Source organism: Coccinella septempunctata, chromosome 1, assembly GCF_907165205.1.
Source record: "Coccinella septempunctata chromosome 1, icCocSept1.1, whole genome shotgun sequence".
Classification (NCBI taxonomy): domain Eukaryota; kingdom Metazoa; phylum Arthropoda; class Insecta; order Coleoptera; family Coccinellidae; genus Coccinella; species Coccinella septempunctata.
Window position 1 is genome coordinate 38,202,810 of NC_058189.1, and position 23,194 is coordinate 38,226,003.

The 23,194-nt window shown below is 34.4% G+C and overlaps 1 protein-coding gene across 2 annotated transcripts in view; it reads right to left on the minus strand.

The window, feature by feature from the left end:
- Window positions 1–775: 775 nt before the first annotated feature.
- The window catches only part of LOC123315170 (failed axon connections), a 69,685-nt gene continuing 47,266 nt past the window's right edge, over window positions 776–23,194 (minus strand). The window contains exons 2-6 of one of the 2 annotated variants that reach the window (XM_044900776.1): window positions 6,963–7,202; window positions 5,307–5,405; window positions 4,771–4,908; window positions 2,286–2,582; window positions 776–2,018 (exon numbers count right to left, since the gene is read on the minus strand). In XM_044900776.1, coding sequence (XP_044756711.1) covers window positions 1,953–2,018; window positions 2,286–2,582; window positions 4,771–4,908; window positions 5,307–5,405; window positions 6,963–7,202 — 840 coding nt within the window. In that variant the 3' untranslated portion in view covers window positions 776–1,952. Of the gene's footprint in view, window positions 2,019–2,285; window positions 2,583–4,770; window positions 4,918–5,306; window positions 5,406–6,962; window positions 7,203–23,194 lie in introns of both variants that reach the window. The other variant, XM_044900769.1, reaches the window with a different exon arrangement.

Here is a 23,194-nt window from a genome sequence, read left to right on the forward strand (position 1 = left end):
CTGAACCTATAGCATCAGAATTGACAACCAGTTGCACAACGCATCGTAAGCCGCGGATACATTTTTTCCAGAATTTCGTTCATTAAATAAAGCCGCCGTTTGCACAGGGTCGTTATTTCGAAAAAATAATTTTATCAGATCCACCTTTTCTTCTACGGAATATACCATTTCAATTGTACTACAAATTTACAATCGCCCGTTTGCAACAGCCGAGAATGCTCTAGAGAATTTAATCGAAAATTCATGCGTCGTGAATTATTTACCGTTGCATACGCACCTTCGGTAGAATTCTCAGTTCACTTGCATACAAAATAATCTCTCCCGTTTTCTTGCGAGAATTTTGTAAAGAATTCTCGGCTGTTGCAAACGGGTTTAAGACACAATTTTAACTTCTTAATACTTTTGAAATGAGTCGGATACGACTAATATTCTCGAGATAAATTCCATATTGCCTCTTCACCATTTTCGCTGTTATTTCATTATCGATGGATATTTTGAAGCGAAATATTTATGTCAAATAGTACCTGATAAGATCTTCAAAATAAGTTATCGCAACACCCCTCATCCCTACTCAACCCTAGGAGATTAAAGTACAGGCATGAAAAAAGTTGTTACCCCTCAAATCAGAAATTGACGAGTCCAAGCGATTTTCCAAATTTTCATTTTGAAGTCGGAAAATCGAGTTGTCAAGTTTTCATTGGACCATCCTGCATATTTGATTAAGAGCGAAACTTTTTTCGTATCAACTACTAAAAAGGATCGAAATAAATGACCATTTCAACTTAAAATACCAATTTATTTTAACTGTTATATAGCATACAACACAGTTGTAAATCAAACTTAAAGTTTTTAAATTATAATGTTCGAACATTATGTTCTTCATTACATGTATTAAGGAATAAAGTTAATTCCATTCAGTTTTATTATATTGAATTGAAAAAGAGAAAAAATACACAGAAATTGTTGCGTTAAACACAATGTGTGACAACGGTAAAGAATGGCCAATAGGAAAAATGCATAGATTAGAACAGGAGATTCCAATTCTTTTCTACAACCCTGGAATGGATCCGGAGTCATAGAAGGAAATAAACTTTATTCTGCTCTTTTATATGCAGTCTTTCTTATTAGAATTTTATCGTTTTAAATTACCTACAAAATGTGAATTCTAAAATTATTTTTTAAAAAAATACAAAAATCTACAATTATACCGATAAGTTATGTAATTTGTTGATGTTGAACGTTTAAAATATGGAATGAATATAAATGCACTACTAATAACTGATTATATAATTTGGTACACTGAGACTGCACTAACATGGACGCACTTTCGAAAGCAAGCATAAGACATTCTATCTAATGTGCAAGGGACCAAATTGCACACATCACACGGTATACTAAAGTAATATCTGGACCCCAATTTGCTTTTGAAAGTGTTTATACATACAATTGCTTACAATAGAAAACATGGCTAAAATTATTTTATACAAACAAATATAACTAGCATTGATTAAATGTCATGTCATGGAGTATTCTCTGATACACTAAGCACCAATCAAAATGAAACCTTTCCAAATAGTAGAATTTATGAAACACAGTTCTCCTCGATCTGGATGAAAGACTCAAATCACATTTCCGTTTTATTTGAAAATGTACTTATAGCAGTAAGATATAGAATGGAAAATACTACGATAAGGAGGAATCCCCGCTTCATTTCAATTAATACTTAGTGTGTGATGTCAAGAAAAGCTGCATAAAAAAACTTTCAATGAATTGTCGATAAATTACAATTTGTCCGAGATCGAAGATTTCTTTAGAAAGGGCGGTCGAAAACTGACCTCACTAGCTAAATTTGCACTTAAGAGGGAAAAAATAGAACTAAAATTTTGGATTCATTCGATTGAGATGAATAATATAAATTGCAGTTGCCTCACACACCTTTTTAACACAACTTTTTACTTGGTTTCTTTTTCTTTGTTTTCCTCTACTTCCTTTTCTTTCGCCTTCTCTTTGTCGTCAGCCTGGAAAGTAAAACAAATGCTCATGTGGTAGCTTCCCAATATTCAAAATGAAATGATATTATTTCCTCGATTTGATTAGTTTTTAAAGGTAATAAATTCTGGTATTTTTCAAAAATAGTTGAATTCCATGAAAAATTTTACTTTCGAACGATAAATATAAATTTAATATGTATAGAAATTGAAAAAAAAAATTGATAAAAGAAATATGAAAATTATAAATAAAATGTAAAAAATCAATCAAAACTGAAATCTTCATATTACACTTACCTTTTCTTTTTCGATATCCTTGTCATCGGGTTCCAATTCTTTGCCTTCCGCCTCTTTCTCATCCTTGGCGGCTTCTTTGTTGTCCTTCTGCTGTTCGGGCTCAGGTTTTGGCAGATGTGAATTCAGGTCGAGGTTTGTGCAGATCTCGTCCCAGTCGGGGAAGCAGCGGTCCTTCATTCTGTTGACCAAGCCGACGAGGTTGGCGCAAGATTCTGTCATGTAGTCACGGAGCGGGTATGTTACTTCCTTGTCGATGAAATATATTTGGGCTAGGTGGGCGAACACCACAACGTCCAACTGAAATTTTCCGAAATTCGTAATGTAAATATCGATCTATTCGATTTGTGTAGGTCAATTTCCATTAAGTGGAAGGAGTCAAATTTTGTAAATAACCTAAAATTATCCTTAGATGATAAAAAAAGGGTATTGTTAGAGAAGCTTGGAACGCCACCCATATCCAGGGAAAAAAATATGCAGAAAACTGCTGAAATATCGGCAAAATAGAGAATATAATAACCATTATTTCCGTCTCATTTCACAGAGCAATAGAACTCCAACTTCGATGGAAAACGGTTAGAACTGATGAAACTTGATTAAATACTAGTAGGAGCTTCAAGTACTTGTGTGCCATCTTAAAGGCAACAGGATCTAACTCAACGTCCCTCCAGATCGGACTGCAAATGAAGATCATGGCAAGCAAATTCCGTAAACCAGACTGCATATCGCGGTCAGCATGCGTAAGGGAGGAGGTAGGACGCGTTTGATTTCAAGGCAGAAATGATGCCAGTCGAAATCTAATGGAAATAAAAGAACGTTGTGTTACTCTGACGAGGTCAAATGAGACCAAAAACTGGTAAGTTCTTTCCATCGGTGTCCGAAACGATGGCGAGTGTTGTATGGTCAACAATGTGGAGATTCTAGACTCGATTGAATGGTCTTTTCGTTGGCTAATGGTGTATGACTAATTCGATCTAGATCCAGATATTGCACCTGGCTTATTCTTCTTCTTTTCAGTATTTTATTATAGACGTAGGAAAAAAAAATTACACTCATCGAATGCCTGATTCAATTGTAAAAAATACTTTGGAAATTTCCCTCTGTATTCCTCAAACAATATTCAGGAATCACCATTTGAAAATGCACTCTGTTTTGTCGAAACCAACTATCGATTTGAGAATGATTTCATTGGCTGTTGTTTGAGAATAATCCAGGTGAGTATAGTTCATGTAAATTTAAATAGTAGTTGCACCTATTCAGCGTTATCTCATCAAATTAGACTGAAAGCCGAATTCAATTCAAGGTAAAAATGGTGTAAAGGGTAAATTATACGTATTTTGCAGAGTAGGTAAAAGTGTCTGGTGAGTTTGAATTTATAAGGCGAAACCATGTAGATTAAAATCTGAAACTTTTTGATAAAAAGTGAAAATTTTTAACAAATTGTAACACGCAAAAAGATATTAGAATCTAGAATCTTATGGTAGTCTTCAAACCGTAGATAGAGAAAAGAGAAGATACCGCATGGCGCAGCATTTTATGTGCCCAACATCAACATAATTTGTTTACGTTTACCCCGATCCAGAGTCGTCTTTTTCAGCATATTTGCCTCAAATTACACAGTTTTTAAGCTTTTCGACAACGAAATTCTTGATAATCAAGTCTTAAAACGAACGAAACACTATTTTACACCATACACAAATTATGATAATGAACATTCAAATATTGATGTAGATCAGTGTTTGTCTATGAATTAGATGTAAACATAAACATAGAGATATTCGACACACTTTTTCTTGTTGTTTACGTTATCTTCCCCTTTCCATATCTACGCTTCAAACGCACGCATACAAGTCGATCGTTAATCGAGATACCCTTTGAAATCGATCACGGAAAAAAATATTTAGTTTCTGTTTTGAAACACAATGATGAATTTGGTGCAAAAATCCATTGGACCATCGCAATTTTTGGCCAATTAAGGATAAATACAACATTTTTGTTTAAATAAATTGTAGTTAGACCCAAGAAACTACAAGAAGTGTCTAGTGCCATAACAGTACTGGATAAAATACTTTTTTCCTGAACATTGATTGAAGTGATCAATATGGGATTCATAACTCACTTGTGATTCATGACCCATGACGACTGTTCTATCAATCTTCATGGTCACAACAATCACAGAGATTGCCTACTTCTTCGGTCATAACATAAAAACATAAAACTCAATTTTGAGCGACTTGGCTTCAGAGTAGCAGCGAGCATACAGATATACAAGGTGATCCGGGAAGAATGCGACAAACGTAAGTCATAAACTGAGTTCATCAAGGTGAACTCATATCAAGAGATTTTAATTGTCTGAGAGCCTTCATTTAAGATATATAGGATAACTTGCTTCTTCAAACCTTCAAATGACAATGGGGCAATAACAAAGGAAAAATATTTTTGGTTGAAATGTAAATGGGGGAAAGAGATAATAAAAATATTAACTTACGGTAGTTGGTTCATCGCCGAAGAAGAATGGTTTGTCAGCAAGCATGTCAGACAATACCTTCAGATCGCTCTGTCCGAAAGTATTTATTTCTTCAGGGGAATGTACCCCAATGCCTTGAGCTTTAACTTTCTTGGAACCCTGGAACCACTAAAGTGTCAATATGTGATTAAAAAACATCTAACGGAACACAACACTGTAAAGAAACATGCTATACAAAAATAAGAAAAATTATCACAAATGTGGGCAACGACAGTTAAGAAGTAGATTTGCATAATGATGAAAATGAAATGATAATTCATAATACGAAATAATACATGGAAAATTTACTCTATTATAACGATAACTAAAGCTGGATTCGTTTTACTACAAATCAATAGTCTACTACAAATAAATTCTAAAGATAACATACAAAAACAAAATGACATGACATGAAGGTATCTGAGGCACTAATAGAAAATGTTATAGTTTTTTTACAGACTGTATAATTGCAGTTGCATATTCGTGTTACTGGTAATACGTGTTAATTGAAAACTCACCTTTCTGCCGAATGCGAATTTGAAGCAGAAGTTCAATATTCCATTTGGTATTCTCGTTCCAAGTGCGTGTTGGAGGTTGACTTTGTATCCTTTGAGAACCTGGAAAGGAAGACGAAATGTTTGAAGTTTTTTTTTCGGAGCAACAATCAGTCTTTGAATCGTTTGGTCATACTGACTTACATCTATCCCAGTCATCTGAAGTATCTATAGAAGGCTGCGAACCTACATATATAGTGCTTAGTTAATGAACTAACTAACTCCTGGGTGAACAGTAACCGGTCTTGTACTTGCACGTATAATTTAACCGAGAATTTAACTCTAGCCGACCCAGTTAACTCTGTTCTGTTTTTTTTTCCAGCAAGATATGAATGCGGTAAATTTAATGTACGAAGATAAATGAACTATTTTAGTTTATTCATTTATTTATTAGTTAACGGGTAATCCCTTTTGTGACTAAATCAAAACTTATAAGTAAGAAGGTTACAAAGCTTATTTCTATCCCACCAAAACAAAATCAACATCTTTTCTGATACATGAAAAAGATACACACCAGCAACCCAAGTCACATTTGCATTTCTTAGCATTCTAGGCAGAGGCGAGTTTCTTTTCTAATGTAATTGAATTTCGTAAAATCAGCATGAAAGAGGTCGGATTGCCTTTGTAAATCTTGCAGGAACATGTATATCAACTCTACCAATCAAATCAGGACAATTTAAAAATATAACCTTTGATCTTGGACAAAAAATTACATCAGCACAATCTCTCAAATGGTTTGCAATTCGCTCATTGACGTGATAAACATTTTTAGCTTTTTGTTAGGTGACAAAATAAACAACGCAGATGTTTTGCAGATACGCGAAACTTTCGAGATTCAGGCTACAATCACTCTAGCAGAATGGCCTTGATTGTCATAGGCAACGCAAGACTAATAGGAACTTGAATTTATTTGTTTATGTTATGGCACATTTTCGAAATCGACAAAATATCAAAATTAGGACCTTTCACTATAATCGAGCCAAGTCTAGTATCAGAAACAGCCAAAATTAAGCAATTTGGTATACACTGTACAGTTCAAATTCAAGGGGAGTTTAAGTTTGAACCCAGCTCAACTTATACAATTTCGATAGGTTGAACTAGATTCAATGTTGAAATTTGCTCGAATTTGAACAATACAACCGGGCCTCAATTGCGATATAAAAGACCTTTCGCAGCATACATTTTCATCGAAGTTTCCAAAATATTGCGAATAATTGCCAATTTATGCAACGATAAGTGGCCAGTGGCCGCTGTTAGATTGGTCCCCACATAATTTGGATGGGACAGTAAAACAACTAATTTTTTCATTTGAAAGGGGTAATCAGTTAATAAATAAATTCCTTTGAAAAAAAATCGTCCTGCAAAGCGAGCGGGCCAGCTAGTTTCAATGAAAAAAATTCTGTTTATTTTCCAGAGACTGTTGTCCATCAAGATTTAATGCCCCATTAGAATTCAAAACTGTAATATTTGAGGGGAATAATGTAGTATTAAAATTTTAAATTACAACTGGGCGTTAGTTCATTATTCACATTTTTGCTTGTTCATTTTTCGTTGCGAATACTGTTGGGATATTTCTATTTCATTGTTGTGTAGTAAAAAGTAAATATGTAAATAACTCACTTGATCCGGATATTTGGTGCGCCACCACATAACAACCCAAGCGAGGTGGTTGTCGATCATGGAGATCATTGCGTGAGCCACATTACGCTGTTCTGCTGTGAGTGCGATGTCAAGATCGTGGTTGAAACGAGCTGCCAATTCCTTTATGATTATGACGCTGTCCGCGATTTCTTCTCCGTTGAGTTCGACGAAGGGCAACTGTCCTTTTTTGGAGCGGTACTTCAGTTTGTGGTCCACATTCTGAGAAAAAACAAATTTAAGGTTAAATGGATAATTCATTAGCTCTGGGAATTTCTGCTGAACAAGAATAATAAAACCTTTCGATAAACATGCTGGCAGATTCCTACAAATTGAATCATTATCTCATTGAACAATAACTTATTGTTGAATAATTGAATAATGATTTGAGACATATATACTGAGTGAGCAAAAAGTAAAATGATCAACAACAGAAGGTTGATAAAAAGACCATCAATGACCAAATCATCCTCAGCGGCAAAATATTTATCTAGTCAAGCTATCACTGTTATTATTTGAATAAAATCGTATGGAAGTACATTTCTTCAATGATATTATCGATTATAGATACCAATAATCGTAAAAAGCAGATTCAGGATGAACTTCTTCATCTTCAATGATGGAGCAATAACATAGTTTTAATGCGATCGTTAAAAAGTCCATAAAAGATTCAAAGCCATGTGGTCAACGTTTAAAAGGAAATGTGAAACGACAGTAAAAAGACATACATAACTTATTTCAGTCCCTTTGGCGGTGTTATAACGGCTACTATGGATGTTCAATATGAGAGAATCATTCTTCGTGCCACGAATCCATTATTTTTTTAGTTGTATGGTACGAAATCGAAAATATGTAGAATATAATAATTCTTCGACAGTCACAGTCTTCTAAAGATGGCATAATAAAAATCCATCGTAAAGAAGATCCATTGGTTCAAGAGAACAAAGTCAGATAAGCAGATCGTAGGTTTAACTGGACTGGGTTGTTAACGCTGATGATACACAGTTCATAACCAGGGATCAGGAAGAAAAGTAAGACAAAGTACTGTTTAATTAAAAAAATATTTCCTCTCCCAACTAGGTCCATCCAAGAAATATACAGGGTGAGTCTTTGCCTCGTACAAATACTTTACAGTTGATTCTTGGTAAAAAAAAAACTTTTTTTCCTATACAATTTTTTCCGATTCGTCCCTGATAAAAAGATGTAGCTATTTTAAGTTTTCATAACGAGCTATGCTACCCCTAGAGCAACAAAATTCCCTTCAGAATAACGAGCTACATCTATGACACTACACATCTGTGGATCTTTGAAAAGAGTTGTATTCAGTCAAAGTATACCGTTTTTCAAATTTCATAGATATTTTTCAATTCTCAAACATATACGAGAAAATCTGAAGAATCTTATTTTACAAAACGTTCAAACATTCATTAGATAGCGTCCAACTTAGTTCCAAGAGTTGGGTTGTCTGAATTTTCCGTATTTTCATGGTACGTAATGGTCTTAATGAGAAAAATGGAAGACGTGGGTGATATCTTGAGTTCGAAAAAGATTCATCAAATAAATGAAAAACTACATATAAGTATTCCGAAATCCATTCCATTCGATGAAACCATATGAGAGATAGAATTCAACATTTTTTATGGTTTTTCGACAGCCTGTATCTCTTGAACCGACCTGATTCGGACAAAATGGTAAATTCTCTTGATCTCAAGAATCAACTGTTGAAATATTGTACGAGTCAAAGAGTCACCCTGTATACTACTGTATAACCAATAAAAGTGTATATCATATCAAGGACAAAAACCATTAAATTTCAAATCCAACCTAATAAATTGACGAATCCAGTCCTCAGAGGTTATTTTGTTCCTGAAAGACCAGAAGTTCACATTCTCAGGAATCATTCATACAAGAGAACATTGTAACCAAGGTATTTTCAATTAGGAACGAATGGAAATAATTTCGACGAACAAATCTAGACAGGGATCTCGCGTGAACGAAGCTAATCATCTGGCATTCTTCAAAACATTATACTATTTCAATTATGATACACCCCAGACCTGAAAAATAATTTCACGAATCAGCTCCTCCTCCAGACGGTCATCGAGACGTTCAACTCAACTCAGGGGCAGGGTGCGTGGTGTGCGTGAGCGATTTATGCGGTCGCAATCGTATACTAGCGATCCAGCAAGGTTGCCAAGTTTGTTGAATTTTCATTAGATGCTATTTTTCGAAAAAGTTTCCAATTCAACAATAAGGACTAATAATAATTTATATTTCATTATGAGTCTTAAGAAGTTATTTCCTTTTTTTGCATTCGGAAGTTTTCATAGCATAATTTTGGTAAATCATAAAACACTAAAATACATCCTTGGCTTTCTATAGGACTGCGAAGTTTCGATTTTTTCCGTATCTTACATTTCATGAACCCGTATATCAACAGAGTGAACTTAATAAGGAACTTCATTGAGTTAATTGTTTCCACAATCATGGGCGCCCGCAGAAATTTTTCTCAGGGGGGGCAAAATATCATCTATGGTTAGTTTTACTGAAAGAAAAATTTCTCTAACGGTGACTATCGGAAAATTTCCAAAAAGATGGAAACAATTAAATGATCGTCAAGAGCGAATGGCTGCATCGAGCTCCATAAAATCTGCAGATTTTCAACTAGAGGAGTTGCTCTTTCAGAATATGTATCACATTTCCATCATCTAGGCTTAGTTCTATTGAGAGAAAAATTACTCTAACGGTGACTATCGAAAAATTTTCAAAAAGATGGAATCAATTAAATGATCGTCAAGACCGAACTGCTGCATCGAGCTCCATAAAATCTTCAGATTTTCAACTAGAGGAGTTGCTCTTTCAGAATATGTATCACATTTCCATTTACGGTTAGTTTTATTGAAAGAAAAATTACTCTTACGGTGACTATCGAAAAATTTCCAAAAAGATGGAGTCAATTAAATGATCGTCAAGACCGAACTGCTGCAACGAGCTCCATAAAATCTTCAGATTTTCATCTCGAGGAGTTGCTCTTTCAGAATATGTATCACATTTCCATTTACAGTTAGTTTTATTGAAAGAAAAATTACTCTAACGGTAACTATCGAAAAATTTCCAAAAAGATGGAATCAATTAAATGATCGTTAAGACCGAGCGGCTGCATCAGGCTCCATAAAATCTTCAGATTTTTAACTAGAGGAGTTGCTCTTTCAGAATATGTATCACATTTTCAACTACGGTTAGATTTATTGAGAGAAAAATTACTCTAACGGTGACTATCGACAAATTTTCAAAAAGATGGAATCAATTAAATGATCATCAAGACCGAACGGCTGCATCGAGTACCATAAAATCCTCAATGTTAAAATTATGGCCGACCTTATATGCGAAAGATTCAATATCTAGTAATTTTGAATTCTTGGGCAAAATATTGAACAAAGAAAAAAGCATTTCATGTTTTTTTGAGAATCACGTTTCAAGGGCTGAAATCATGATATAAATATTGGATGAATATAGATTTTTTGAAGTTATCTTCAGCTGAAGATGCTTCATAATTAGATATGCACATTGGCCTACCGCAAATTCGTGGTTTTTCAATCTCTATATTTGAGACTCTGAGCAATCAACCTCTAAAAAATTCATAAAAACATCTTGTAGTGTATTTGTCATTGGTTCCAATATATCGTCGCCTTGGACGTGAATGGTTCTAATCCACAATTTTAGATTTCCCGAGTTAGAACTGTATTTTGTAGTAGTGAAGATATCAATCGATTTTCTAGCTTATTCGTTGAGTTCTAGCAAAATTGCTAAAAGATCTAATCAACTACTTTTTTTAGTGAATACAACCAACCGGTTTGGATCGTTTCACTATAGTGCTCTCTTCTGGGCTGATTTGAAATATTTAATAGGATTGAATAGTAATAAACCACAAGCTGAGACTTGAATTGTATATTACGCAACCGGTACGCCTTGCTCATGCGTTAATGATTCTCTGGAGCGAAAAAAGTTCAAATGCGTTTTACTCGAAATTTAAATTGAGTGGATTAGACCCATTCACGTTCAAGGCGACGATATTTGAATATTTACTTGCTACCGTTAAACAAACCACAAAAGTGAAAGAGTTTATTGCAACCCATAACTGAGCAGCTCTTTCTGTTGTTGAAGAATTCATTGAAATTTCTTTTTGAATATAGTTTCAAAGTTTTCAGCGAAAACTCGCAAAGATTTATATCTAGCTGACCAATGAGTTTCACAAAACAAAGGATAATATTGAAGGTCTTGTGCTGAAAAAAAATATGGCGATCAGAATCTCAGGGGGGGCCATGGCCCCCCTGCCCCCCCCCCTGCGGGCGCCCATGTCCACAATACAAATTATAGGTTATAGGTCAGTCTCCTTGTCTAGTATGCCTTAAAAATATTACTCTGAGAGAATCCTCGAACACCGATCAAACAGTAAATCGTGACAATATTGTACGGTTAATGTAAATTCCATTTATCATAGTAGTAGTAGTAACCACTGTTTATTGCTAAGCAATTGGCCACTGGCCATAGGTCCATCAGCCTCATAAGAAGGACTAGAAATATTGTGCTGATTCTCACTTGAAAAATGCAGGAGGATGAAAATTACAAACAGTTTGTGAAGTGAAGCGTTTCAGATATGAGTAAATATCTTGCGTTTATAACTGGAATAGAAAATCAAATCAGACTTTCAGAACACCTTTATTTTCGAAGAAAAATATTTGTTTTATAATGTAGGGATGATCTGACTGAAGAGAATTTTTTTTCATAATTTATGGCCGTTTGCACCGTTTGTCTAAACAACGATTATATTCTTAAACAACGTTTAATTCCTTAACCGGGTTGCACCGTTCCTAAACGTTGATTATAAGGCCCTTAAACGTTGTTTAAACTAAACGCAGAAATTTGCTCGATTAAAGCTCGATTAAAACGTTGATTGAAGTAAAACTTCAAATTCGATTGACAACTGTGTTTTCTATTTGTGTTGATATAAAATTCGAATTAATAATGGATGATTTGGAAGATGAGATATTACTTGATGATGATCTTGATGCACTTTGGCAATATCGAATTTGGATTTCCTAGATGTTTTCCCCGTAGAAGAAATTATTTCGAAAGAATGGACCTCACTTTTTTCAGAAGATTTCGTTAAACGCAAGAAACCGTGTTATTTTTTTTGCCATATATGGAGAATGATTTGGAATTTCCCAGATATTTTTCCTGTAGAAGAAATTATTTCGAAAGAATGGACCTCACTTTTTTCAGAAGATTTCGTTCAACGCAAGAAACCGTGTTATTTTTTTTGCCACATATGGAGAATGATTTGGAATTTCCCAGATATTTTTCCTGTAGAAGAAATTATTTCGAAAGAATGGACCTCACTTTTTTCAGAAGATTTCGTTCAACGCAAGAAACCGTGTTATTTTTTTGCCATATATGGAGAATGATTTGGAATTTAATAATTAGTTATATTATTCAAATATAGATATTTCAGGAATAATAGTGTTGACCCAATAAATCAATTGCTAGCTACATTGAGGTTTTATGCAGTTTCATTAGCAATTGGTAAATTATATTCCGAATTCCTTAAAATGACCAAAGATGAGGATTTAGTGCAAATTCAACAGTCCTTTCACAAGAAGGCTTCTTTTCCTAGATTACCAGGATGTGTTGATGTTACCCATGTTCGCACTTCGAATTCAAAACCGAATCTCCAAAAAAAATGTTCAAATTTCCCACCTTGACAACAGAAGTTTAGTCAGAAAACCTTGACTTCTTTTTCTTTTTAATTTATCTTCTATGATGTGCTTGGCTGAAATTTTGAATTTTTTATGCTGTGAGTGGTGTTGCCAAATCTATCGATGATTAAATTAAACAACGATTATGATTCCACGGTGCAAACCGTCAAATGCTAAGCAACGTTTAAATATTAAACATCGATTAGTTTAACCATGGTTACCAGCGAAACGGTGCAAACGGGCATTAGAATATCGATGAAAATCTATTGATAGGGATTAGTTATTATCAAACTGACGAAGCAGAGAAATAACTGGACAACTAAGATGATAGTTTAATGTCGGAAAACTTTAATATAATGGAAAATTAACGGCATACTGCACAATTCAATTCTTGTCCGTATGCCGTAAATTTTCCATTATATCACTGGACGAAGTTTATTCAAAAAATAAATATACAAGGTGTGTCTGATTCTGGCATATCCATAAAATCGCAATTTTGTGGATTTGCGCTTCTGGCAGATTTTTCAATTATTAGTGTATTAATGTAAAGCGTAAACCCTTACAAAGAAGTGTGAATCAAAATTGAATGAAAATCCAACACATTGTTTTTACAAAATCTGATCGTTCGAGAAATTTCTTTAAAAATGGGGGATTTTCGGTAATGACATTCGGCAACATCGCGAATCGGGCGAGGGCGAACGATTCGAACGGAACGACATCGTCAACAACAACACTTGTCTTATATTTAAAAACAAATCCTGTCGGTAGATACGTGGGAAGAGGGTGCCAGACAGGAATGTTCATGGTAATGGCGAGGTTGGTTCTCATTAACCTTCGTTACGACTTCCATATTTCGTGACGGGTAGCAATGCTACCTACCAGAGGAACTCGTGTTACCGTGGTAAAAACTCGTTTTCATCGAATTGTCGTCGTTAATGTGCATAACCAAAATTTTATTGAATCGCCCGGTATGTTATAGAAATTAAACTCATATCCATGATGAAGATGGGGTTGTATATCAAAATATAATGAATACAACGCTTGCTAGGTGGCGCTGTGATATTATTGACACCTTTCAGCGTCTACAAGCATTCAATAGGATCCGTCTACACAGGGTGTTCGGTGAGTGATTGTACAAACTTAGGGTGGGTTCATGCAGGTTACTGAAAACTATTATCCAGGAAAGAGACAAATCTAATTGGCCATCTGAACATTAAATTGGTCAATTTCTTAGGTCTTAGTAAAGCTGCATAAACCCACCTTGATATGACAAGTAGAACAAATTAACAAGGGGAATCTAAATTCGACTCACGAATGTTGGGCTTGTTGTCTCATTACAGGGATATAAGGAGATTTATTGGGAAATGCGCATACAATTAGGGTAGATGGAGGGCACCGGGTGCTTCTAAATAACCTATATTTTATGGATCTACCATTCTTGAAACCAAGATATAGGCTGATTTACTAATTATCTCAATTTTTCAGTTTGCTGCCAAATATTTTTTCAATTAATCATAACTTATGAAATGACATAACATATGATACATTTTAGTGATATTCGATTCGTATGTTCTTTGTCAGGAGCGTTATCGATTAACATGAAAAAAGTCTCATTCCAGGTCCGGTTACAAAAAATTTAATGAGTAGGTTACGAGTCGAAACAACACTCTGTATATCAATATTTTGAAATTTCATTATCAAATTTGGAAAGGCAGAAAAAATAAGTAAGATTAAATGTATTTTTTGTTTCCGCCAACAACTTTTTCACTTGTTAGCTTGGGTCAAATCTTAATGTTTCGAAAATAAGGTGGCACAAAATTCGAAAAAATAAATTGTTTTCCCCAAATGGTACTTTTCCAGCGAATCCATCTATTTTTTATTCTCTAATTTCCAAATCCCAACCTTATTGAAAAACGAGAATGTATTTTGGACAAATTCTATAGTGAATGTGTGAACTGATCATAACATTGCACCCTATTTGAAAAAAGGAATAAAAAAAGAGGAAAATTGCTCATTTTGGAGGAAACCAAAATGATGTTTTCAACAAATCTATCCTCCTAATCTTATAATAACATTCTTTCAGTTAGAACACGAGTTTAGAGTATGATCATATCTCAATTATTCCGATGAATTCTTGATGTTAAAAGCAAAAAAGTGTAAACGTATTGTATTGAATAATGCACTTCGACATTCCAGAATGCTTTCAATTATAAACCTAAAGTGTGTTGTATAAAGTAATCAATACGTAAAAACTTGTCCGATTCTTACTGAGAATACATCCGGAGAGTGAGGAAATGATCATACTCTAGCTGAAAAAATGATGAGAAGCGGATAAAGAGAATTACAGTTTTTTTATTCCGTTTTGTTCAACTTTTGTTATGTAGAGTTTTTCCAACGTTATTTTTGTTTTTAAAAAAGTTATGATTTCTTCGGAATTAACATGATTCTCATTTCATTCTCATTCTTTCTTCAATGTTTTGCGATCAACACATGATATGATAAGTTTCTTACGCATGCGGGGTGTGTGAGACTCAGTTATTGTTAATAATAATTTGTCCCAATAACTGACATGTCCTCTTGTATTTCAATGAAATTGGGACCAAGTAAAAAAGAAAATAAGGATTGATGATTTCATGGAATGAATCTGGAAAAGTACTATTTGGGGAAGGAGGAAATTTATTTGTTTTTCAACTATCTGCCACCTCATTAACGAACATCCAGATTGGACTCAAGTTAAACAAAATACATTTGGTTTCACTAACTTCTCTCTGATCTTCCCAAATTTGGAAATAAAATTTTAAAATATTAATATACAGGGTGATGTTTCGACTCAAGACCTAGTAATTAATTTTTGAGGCCGGCCCTTTTTGTTATATCTGTCGACTCGACTGAGGACGAAGAATGTATACGCCAAATATTATTAAAATGTGTATATGTAGGGTGGTTCGTAAGTTACGATTAATTGAAAAATGGGGAAAATCACGAGATCACCCTGTATCCTGGTAACGAAGAAAGATAGAGCCATAAATTATAAGGTATTTAGAAGCACCTTGCTGTCCCCTATCTACCCTTACTGTGTGATCATTTCCCAATGAATAACCCCGTATAATATGGTGATTCATGTTTCTAAATAGTTATTTTCCTATCAAGTGCGGAAAGTGATACTTGCCCGCACGAAACTGCCGTTGCCCGAACGATGCGAAGCAGAGTTGAGGCAAGACACTTTCCGCAAGAGTTAGGAACAATATTTTTTCTACAAGCGCTTGAAATATAGAAATGTATCCATTTCACGAAACAGATCATATCTCATTTGATTAATTCATATATAATGACAGACGTAATTCTGCATGTCATTACTATGAGTTTCTCATCGTTGACGTTCTGTGCATAGAAACATGATAGAATTTAATTTACTCTATAATATTTGCGTGCGGGAAAAACCCCTGCTAATCCATTCCCGCACGCAAATGCGTGCGGGAAAGAAATAGCAGGCGTTTTTCCCGCACCTTTCGGGAAAGTGACTCTTTGCAACTCGGAATGCGTGCGGGAAAAGGGTTGAACGCGCACGCTTGTAGAAAAAAGAAATTTGTATCCTTCGATGACTTTCCAAAGATTTCATTCAAACTTTGTACACTTGTTTGTTCCTAAATATCTACGCTGTATATATTCCTAAAGCCCGTTGGTAATAGCCGAAAATTCTGAGCAACTGAACAGTGAATTCTACCGAAAGTACGTATGTAACTGCAGATAATTCATGGTGCATGAATTTACGAGTAAATTCTCTAAAGAATTCTCTGCTGTTGCAAACGGTTTTACTACCACCAGTCATAACCTTTTTGATTGTACATAAAATTACAAGAAATACAATATATGTTGTTTTTTACTGTTTATAGCCCTGTCACTGTTCATTCAGTGCCTTTTATCATCGTTGTGTTCCTCTGATGAAGACAGATAAGTCCGAAACCATCGTCAGCATCTCTGATAGGAATGGTCCTCTCTGAATGATAATGTGTGACCAGTTCAATTCAGATCGTAACATTTGTTGATAAATATTTATATCAACAGGTGTTACACACCTTTCTGATGTTACATAATTCTCCATTAATTGAACATATAAAATAGCACGATCTTCAGTGGCCTGCGTGGCGAACGCACCGGGAACTCGAGCTTGTATTCAACATGAACCGGGAAAAATCAATAGTTTCGTACGCTGAATTACAAGCCTCGACGACGTATCAAACGAACCGTACAAACGTGCTATCCCGGATATCCTTCCCTACAATTTTGTATTTTTTTAAATTTACGGCAACCCCTTGAATTATCGAACGGATGACAATGACTCACGCCGATGAAATCGCGGTAATTACAGGTTGAATAATGGAATTCCTGGGATGAACGAAGCGTGATTGAAGTACGGATGAAATTGAAACCATGTCGCGCGATCAGCCAGTTGAAAACGGCAACACCAAGGAGAATTAGGAATTTTTTTACTCAGTTATGAGTATACAGGATGGGCTTTACCTAATGCATATATTTCAAATTTTCAATAGGAGATACCTAAAAAATTTCACCTTTTTTTTTCGATTCGGCCTAGATAAAAAGCTATAGCCTTTTCAGGTTCTCATAATGAGCTATGCCAACCCTGGAAAACTGCATTGAATATACCATTTTAACCTTGAAAAGAAGTTTCCATATTAGAAAAACGAGCATAAACTCACTTTCACCATTTCATTTTGTGAATGAAGTACATTAATATTCATAAAATAAATGAGCTACCACAATTTCGTTGGCGATATTCAGGGTGTTTCCAAATTAGACGTGAACCTTGGAGGAGGTGCTAGTATCACTCATTTGCTGTCGTTTGAGCCATAAATCAATAGTTTCCGAGATATTTGAGTTCTTGTGTATTTCAAAAAATTTCTCACCTTACCTCATTTTTCGTCAATTGTTGACCAAGTTTGATCATAATTTTGGATTATTTTTATCAGAAAAAGATATGATACGTATGAAAAAAGCAAAACTATCCTGTATATTAGATGTTGAAAGTGTGAACACAACAATGAACGAGCTTTAATACTAAATATGTCGAAAAACGTCTGAGAAAAGCAGCCAGCAATTTCAAAAATGATTCTAAGGCCCGGTACTTTCACCTTCGAATAAATTTTATTCAACGAATAATGACGTACCGACATTCGATCTATGACAAATAAACTCTTCTAATTAAGTTTCAATGACAGATTTATTCGATGAATAACACTATCTGAAAGTGAAAAGACTGCATTTTTACTAATCTTACGAATAAGACTTAATAAATGCGAATAAATTTATTTATTCGCACGTGAAAGTACTGGGCCTAACAAAGGTAAAAAACCAAAAACAAGAACAAAACAAATTGTGTACGATAGGTGGCATACTGCCTTTCTTTGTCTCAATTTGTTTTGTTCCTGTTTATGGTTTTTTTTACCCTGGTTACACTTATTTTTAGAATTGTTGACTGCTTTTCTTAGACGTTTTTTGACCTATTTAAGCTGGTTCACTTCGATTAGTTTTTGATGTTTCGGTTTTGTTTGCTTACAGGGTTCTTATTTTGTTGCTTTGCTTCCAGCTTTTTTTGTATGATTGTAAAACTCCTGAAGATGAGCTGGAGAGCTCGAAACATGTGGAGTTGATGATTACACCATATAAAAATTTAATCTGTATCAGAATTTCACCTTATTATTAAGCTAAATCAATGTGTTGTTCATTTCTTTTATTATTTTAGTAGCCCTGGAGGAGGGTCATACCGAAAGTTTTGTTCAGGTGATTTTTGATGAAACCCTTTAGTTCGACCTGTTCTACCTCCACTATTCTGAAGGAGCCATTTTCTATGACCGCTATCCCTTGTCAAATTTAAATTTCTGCAAACTTAACCCAATAAACACGATTGGATCCTTGAATTCCAATTATAATACTTCGAAGGGATTATACTAAAGATCATTTCAAACAAATTGAGCCTTTAAGTTGAAAAATAATTGTTACTGAGATAATAGTTTTCTGACTTCAAAAGAATGTTTTGCCCCCTTTCCGAGAACAAATTAAAGAAGATCTCAACTATAAACATACAAGTGTACAAGTGATACTGATTTAAGAGCTGAATATTGAATGAAAAAAAAATGCGGATTTTATATCACCCCAATCACTTGAGTAAAACCATTATTTTAATATATTGACAATTCTGTGAGAATTTCTAGTTTTTTTGTGAAATTCTACAGAAGCCTACCTACAGCATGGTTTTTACATTTTCCTGCATTTTACCGCTTTTCGCGGCGTTAGAGGTGATCTTATGAACGCCGCAGAAACCGTAATATAACGCAATTCTGAGAATGGAGGCCTTGAGATTTAATTATGATTAATCTGAGGCACTTTGTTTTTTGCGTGCTATCTCATCACAAATTACAAACAAACCTTTTGTTTATGCATATTCCCATCAAGGCCTCCTTACTGACGTCTAGGATCGACGGGTCACAATGAGAAACGCTTCTTGTTGCATTCTTATCATGAATCAGTTTCGTTCATATGCGTACAAAGGAATGCGAAAATTCAAATCGATGTTGTGTTCAGGTTGAAAAGAGGGGTATATCCGGGATATGAATATTGATATGTATATACGAATCTATAAACGTATTTATTTTTCCTTATTCAATTTGCACACGTACTTTCAGTATGATCATGCTTTCAAAGGTGAAAAATAGGAAATCTGATAAAATTGTCGCATAGAAGTTGTTCTGGATAAACTTCACTAATTAAATAATACAATAACTCATTTTTATAGAATGTGGCAATCAAAGATCCTTTTTCTTTAAATGGAATGCCCTACATTCCATTCGACATTTGAGTAGAGCACAAATAACTTTGCAACGAAAAATTTCCTAGTGTATTTAGTAGAGAAATACAAATATCTTGAAAACTATAATCCTAATCTGAAATTTTGCCCATAGTGTAAAATGAACTTTGATTAAGATAATAGTTTTCAAATTATGTTGTTTTCAGTGGAAAGATTGTTACAAGTTACAAAATATAACTTTTCGAAGAAGGATAATTGGACCATACTCTAAAGGAACTCTTTTGTTGTGAATGGCCTGTAGAATAACTAAGAATCACGTGAGATTTGACCAAAGATAACTTGTACACCCTGTGTTCAGTGATCACCCACGTCTTGAAGTTTTCTTATTATGACCATTAATTTGGACGCCCGGTTGGACGCTATCTAATGAATATTTGAACGTTTTGTAAAACAAAAGTATTCCCCATATTTTCTCGTATAATGCGCCGTTTTCGAGTAATTTGATGCTCTAAAATTAAAAATTATCTGCGAAATTCGAAAAATTGGGTACTTTGACCGAATATCTTTTTCAAAGATCCGTAGCTGTGTAGTGCCCTAGATTTGGATAGTTATTCTGAAGGTAATTTTGTTTTTCCAGGGGTGGCAAAGCTCATCATGAAAACTATATCTTTTTATCAGGCCAAATCGGAAAAAATGGTATAAGAAAAGTGCTTCTTTTTACATCAAGAATCGATTAATATTTGTACGAGTCGAAGACTCAGCCTGTATAATTTTGAGTCCTTATTATAAACCAGAGTAGAAAAAATGAATTGAAAGAAATTGAAGAGATTATTTGGTCACTTTTTGATGAAAATTCGTTTTTCCTTTTCCTCTCTCAAAATCTATTCATTATACCTTAGTACTCATTTTCTCAGGAAAAGACTGAAGTCAATTTGGTTGCCCCTCCTCGAGTTCACAGAAACAATTCTGTGAGCGGAAAAAAATACGTATTACTCCTGAGAAAGACAGCAGGAACAGCACTGTTGAAAATTTTCAGAATTACTGAATTTACTGGTAAATTACAGCAAACGTCTCCTTTGAAAGTAGAACATAGTTGAACAGTTCTGTTCAATCAATATGAAACAATCCTCTGGAAAATAGAAGTAGAATGATGGGTAATTTTTTCTTACTCTAAGAATAGTGATTCGATCCAAGCGACTTGAAAACGAATAAAAAAGTAGGTCTAGTAAAGAAGCACTCAACAAAATGAAACGATTTACATGACATAAGTGGTACACTGTTCTTCAAAACGAATATAAAATTTATTGATAGATGGATAGAAATTCGATTCAATCATAAGCGAAGCTCTCGGAAGATTCCAGTTTCATAAATAGCTTATCGAGTTCCGAAGTTTCCACATCCATCTCAGAATACGTAACTGTATTATGTAGTTCATTTAAATTCTCGAATCCGAACTTCCGAAAAAAACTTTGAAAGCTTCTTAGTGCAGCATTATCGAATCGAATAGAACATCAAAATAAATGAACTCTATTAATAGACCAGATGAATCATTCGAAAGAACACGAGCCTCTCGATTCATCGGGTGGAAAACGAAATCTTTCAGCGTTATCAAATATTGGTTAATTTTTCTCTCGTATCCCAGGCGATTGTGAGAGAAAACAAGCGTTCGGTTTCTATTTTCATCGAAAGCAGAAGAAACGAAATAAACAAGAGTGCTACTACGCTCCCGATCTATTCCAGGAAGGTCGAGATAGACAGGATCAAAAATATGATCTGAATTGATTTTACAATACGTTTCTTGTTGTTACTTTTGGTCCAAAAATCGATTCAAAATTTTGGCCACTAGCACAACTATTATTTCCATCTGATGTCGTATAACTTGTTTGACAACTTCGGTTCTTCGCTTGACAATTCAGGCAGCATTTTGACATACGGTGACACGACTGGCATTTCCGGTAGCCCGTCGAGTATCTACATGAAATACTGCGTTTCTATTGGTTTCAGTGAACATCATACAATTTCTGAAGTTTTAGAAATAAGGAGAAGTCTTCAAATACTTCTCTGCACTCGAAATAAAGTACAACTACAACAGTTTTTTTAATTGTACACACATTCGATGTCCAGTGAGGATTTTTTTTTCAACAGGGACGTAGCTTAGAATTATTATCAAACTTTAATTTACCTAGTAGAGGGATATCATACTGACATATTGGGACAATAGCTACATCTAAGCAGGAACTGCCCATAAAAATTCTTGTTCTTGACAAGGAAGATGATGAAGATTATGGAATAGCAACATAAAAAGAAGAACCCATAATCGGTTATTAGAGAAACTAAATGAGAACACAGAGAAATCGAAGAAATTTATCGGATTTTTTGGTTGAACAATTCGGGGTTGACTCAATAAATAAAAAAATTGGAAAGGGAATGTCAGATTTAATATCGTCCAAGACATGGAAAAATTGTTTTTACTTCCTCGAATTCTTGTTTTTTGCAATTTCAGACCTTACATGAAAAGGGGTAGGCTTATGTAAAAACGGCAGGTTGTATATAATTCCTAAAATATTAGGATTTTATTGTGTGGAAAGAAACATTGACTAGTTTTTCTTTTCAGGTTATAATACTACTAATATAATGAATGTAACTTCTTTTCAGAGAGAAACAATTCTGTTCTTTTTTGGTCACCGTCATATATCCTTACATCGATAAAAAAGGTAGATATACAGGGTGAGTCTTTGACTCGTACAAATATTTTAACAGTAGATAATTGAGGCCAAAAGAAACACTTTTTCTCTATACCATTTTTTCGGCCCTGATGAAAAGATATAGAAATTTTAAGTTTTCATAATGAACTGTGCACTATGGAAAAACAAAATTACCTTCAGAATAACCAGCTAAATCTGTGACACTACACATCTGTTGATCTTTTGAACGGAGTGGTATTCAGCCAAAGTACCCAATTACTTCCAAAACTGGAAGACGAGGGTGATATCTTGTATTCGAAAAAGATTAATCAAATAAATGAAAAACTATATTCCGAAATTCATTTCATTCGATAAAACCGTTTGTGAAATAGAACTAAAAATAACATTTTCTTATGGTTTTTCAAACCGAGCTCATTCGGAAAAAATGGTTAAGGAAAAAAGTGTTTCTTTCGACCTCTCTGTCGAATCTACTGTTAAAATATTTGTACGAGTCAAAGACTCAACCTGTATGTTCTAATGAATTATGGCAACTGTGATTCGATAGTTATAAAGGTATCGTTTTTCCTATCTTCGGTCAAAGACTCACCCTGTTTAGGGTGCCCAAATTAATGCTACAAAATTTTGTGACAGATTTTCGAGATAAACTCAGGAGACCTAATTCTTGATTTTCGACGGGAGAAAAAAAACAGATTTATTTTATGGTCGAGATTCAGGGGTCCTCCTGGCAAAAATAAAAAATACAGGTCCCCTAATTTTTCTCGAGAATTTGCGACCAAATTCTGCTGCATCAATTTCGGGACACTCTGTATTCTGTTTTTTATCGATTCCAAAGGTTGTTTTTTGGAAATATCGAATTTTTCCTACCAATAACACACCAATAATAATCGTCTCGATAAACTTCGATATCGCAACAAATAAGGGCACGAAGCA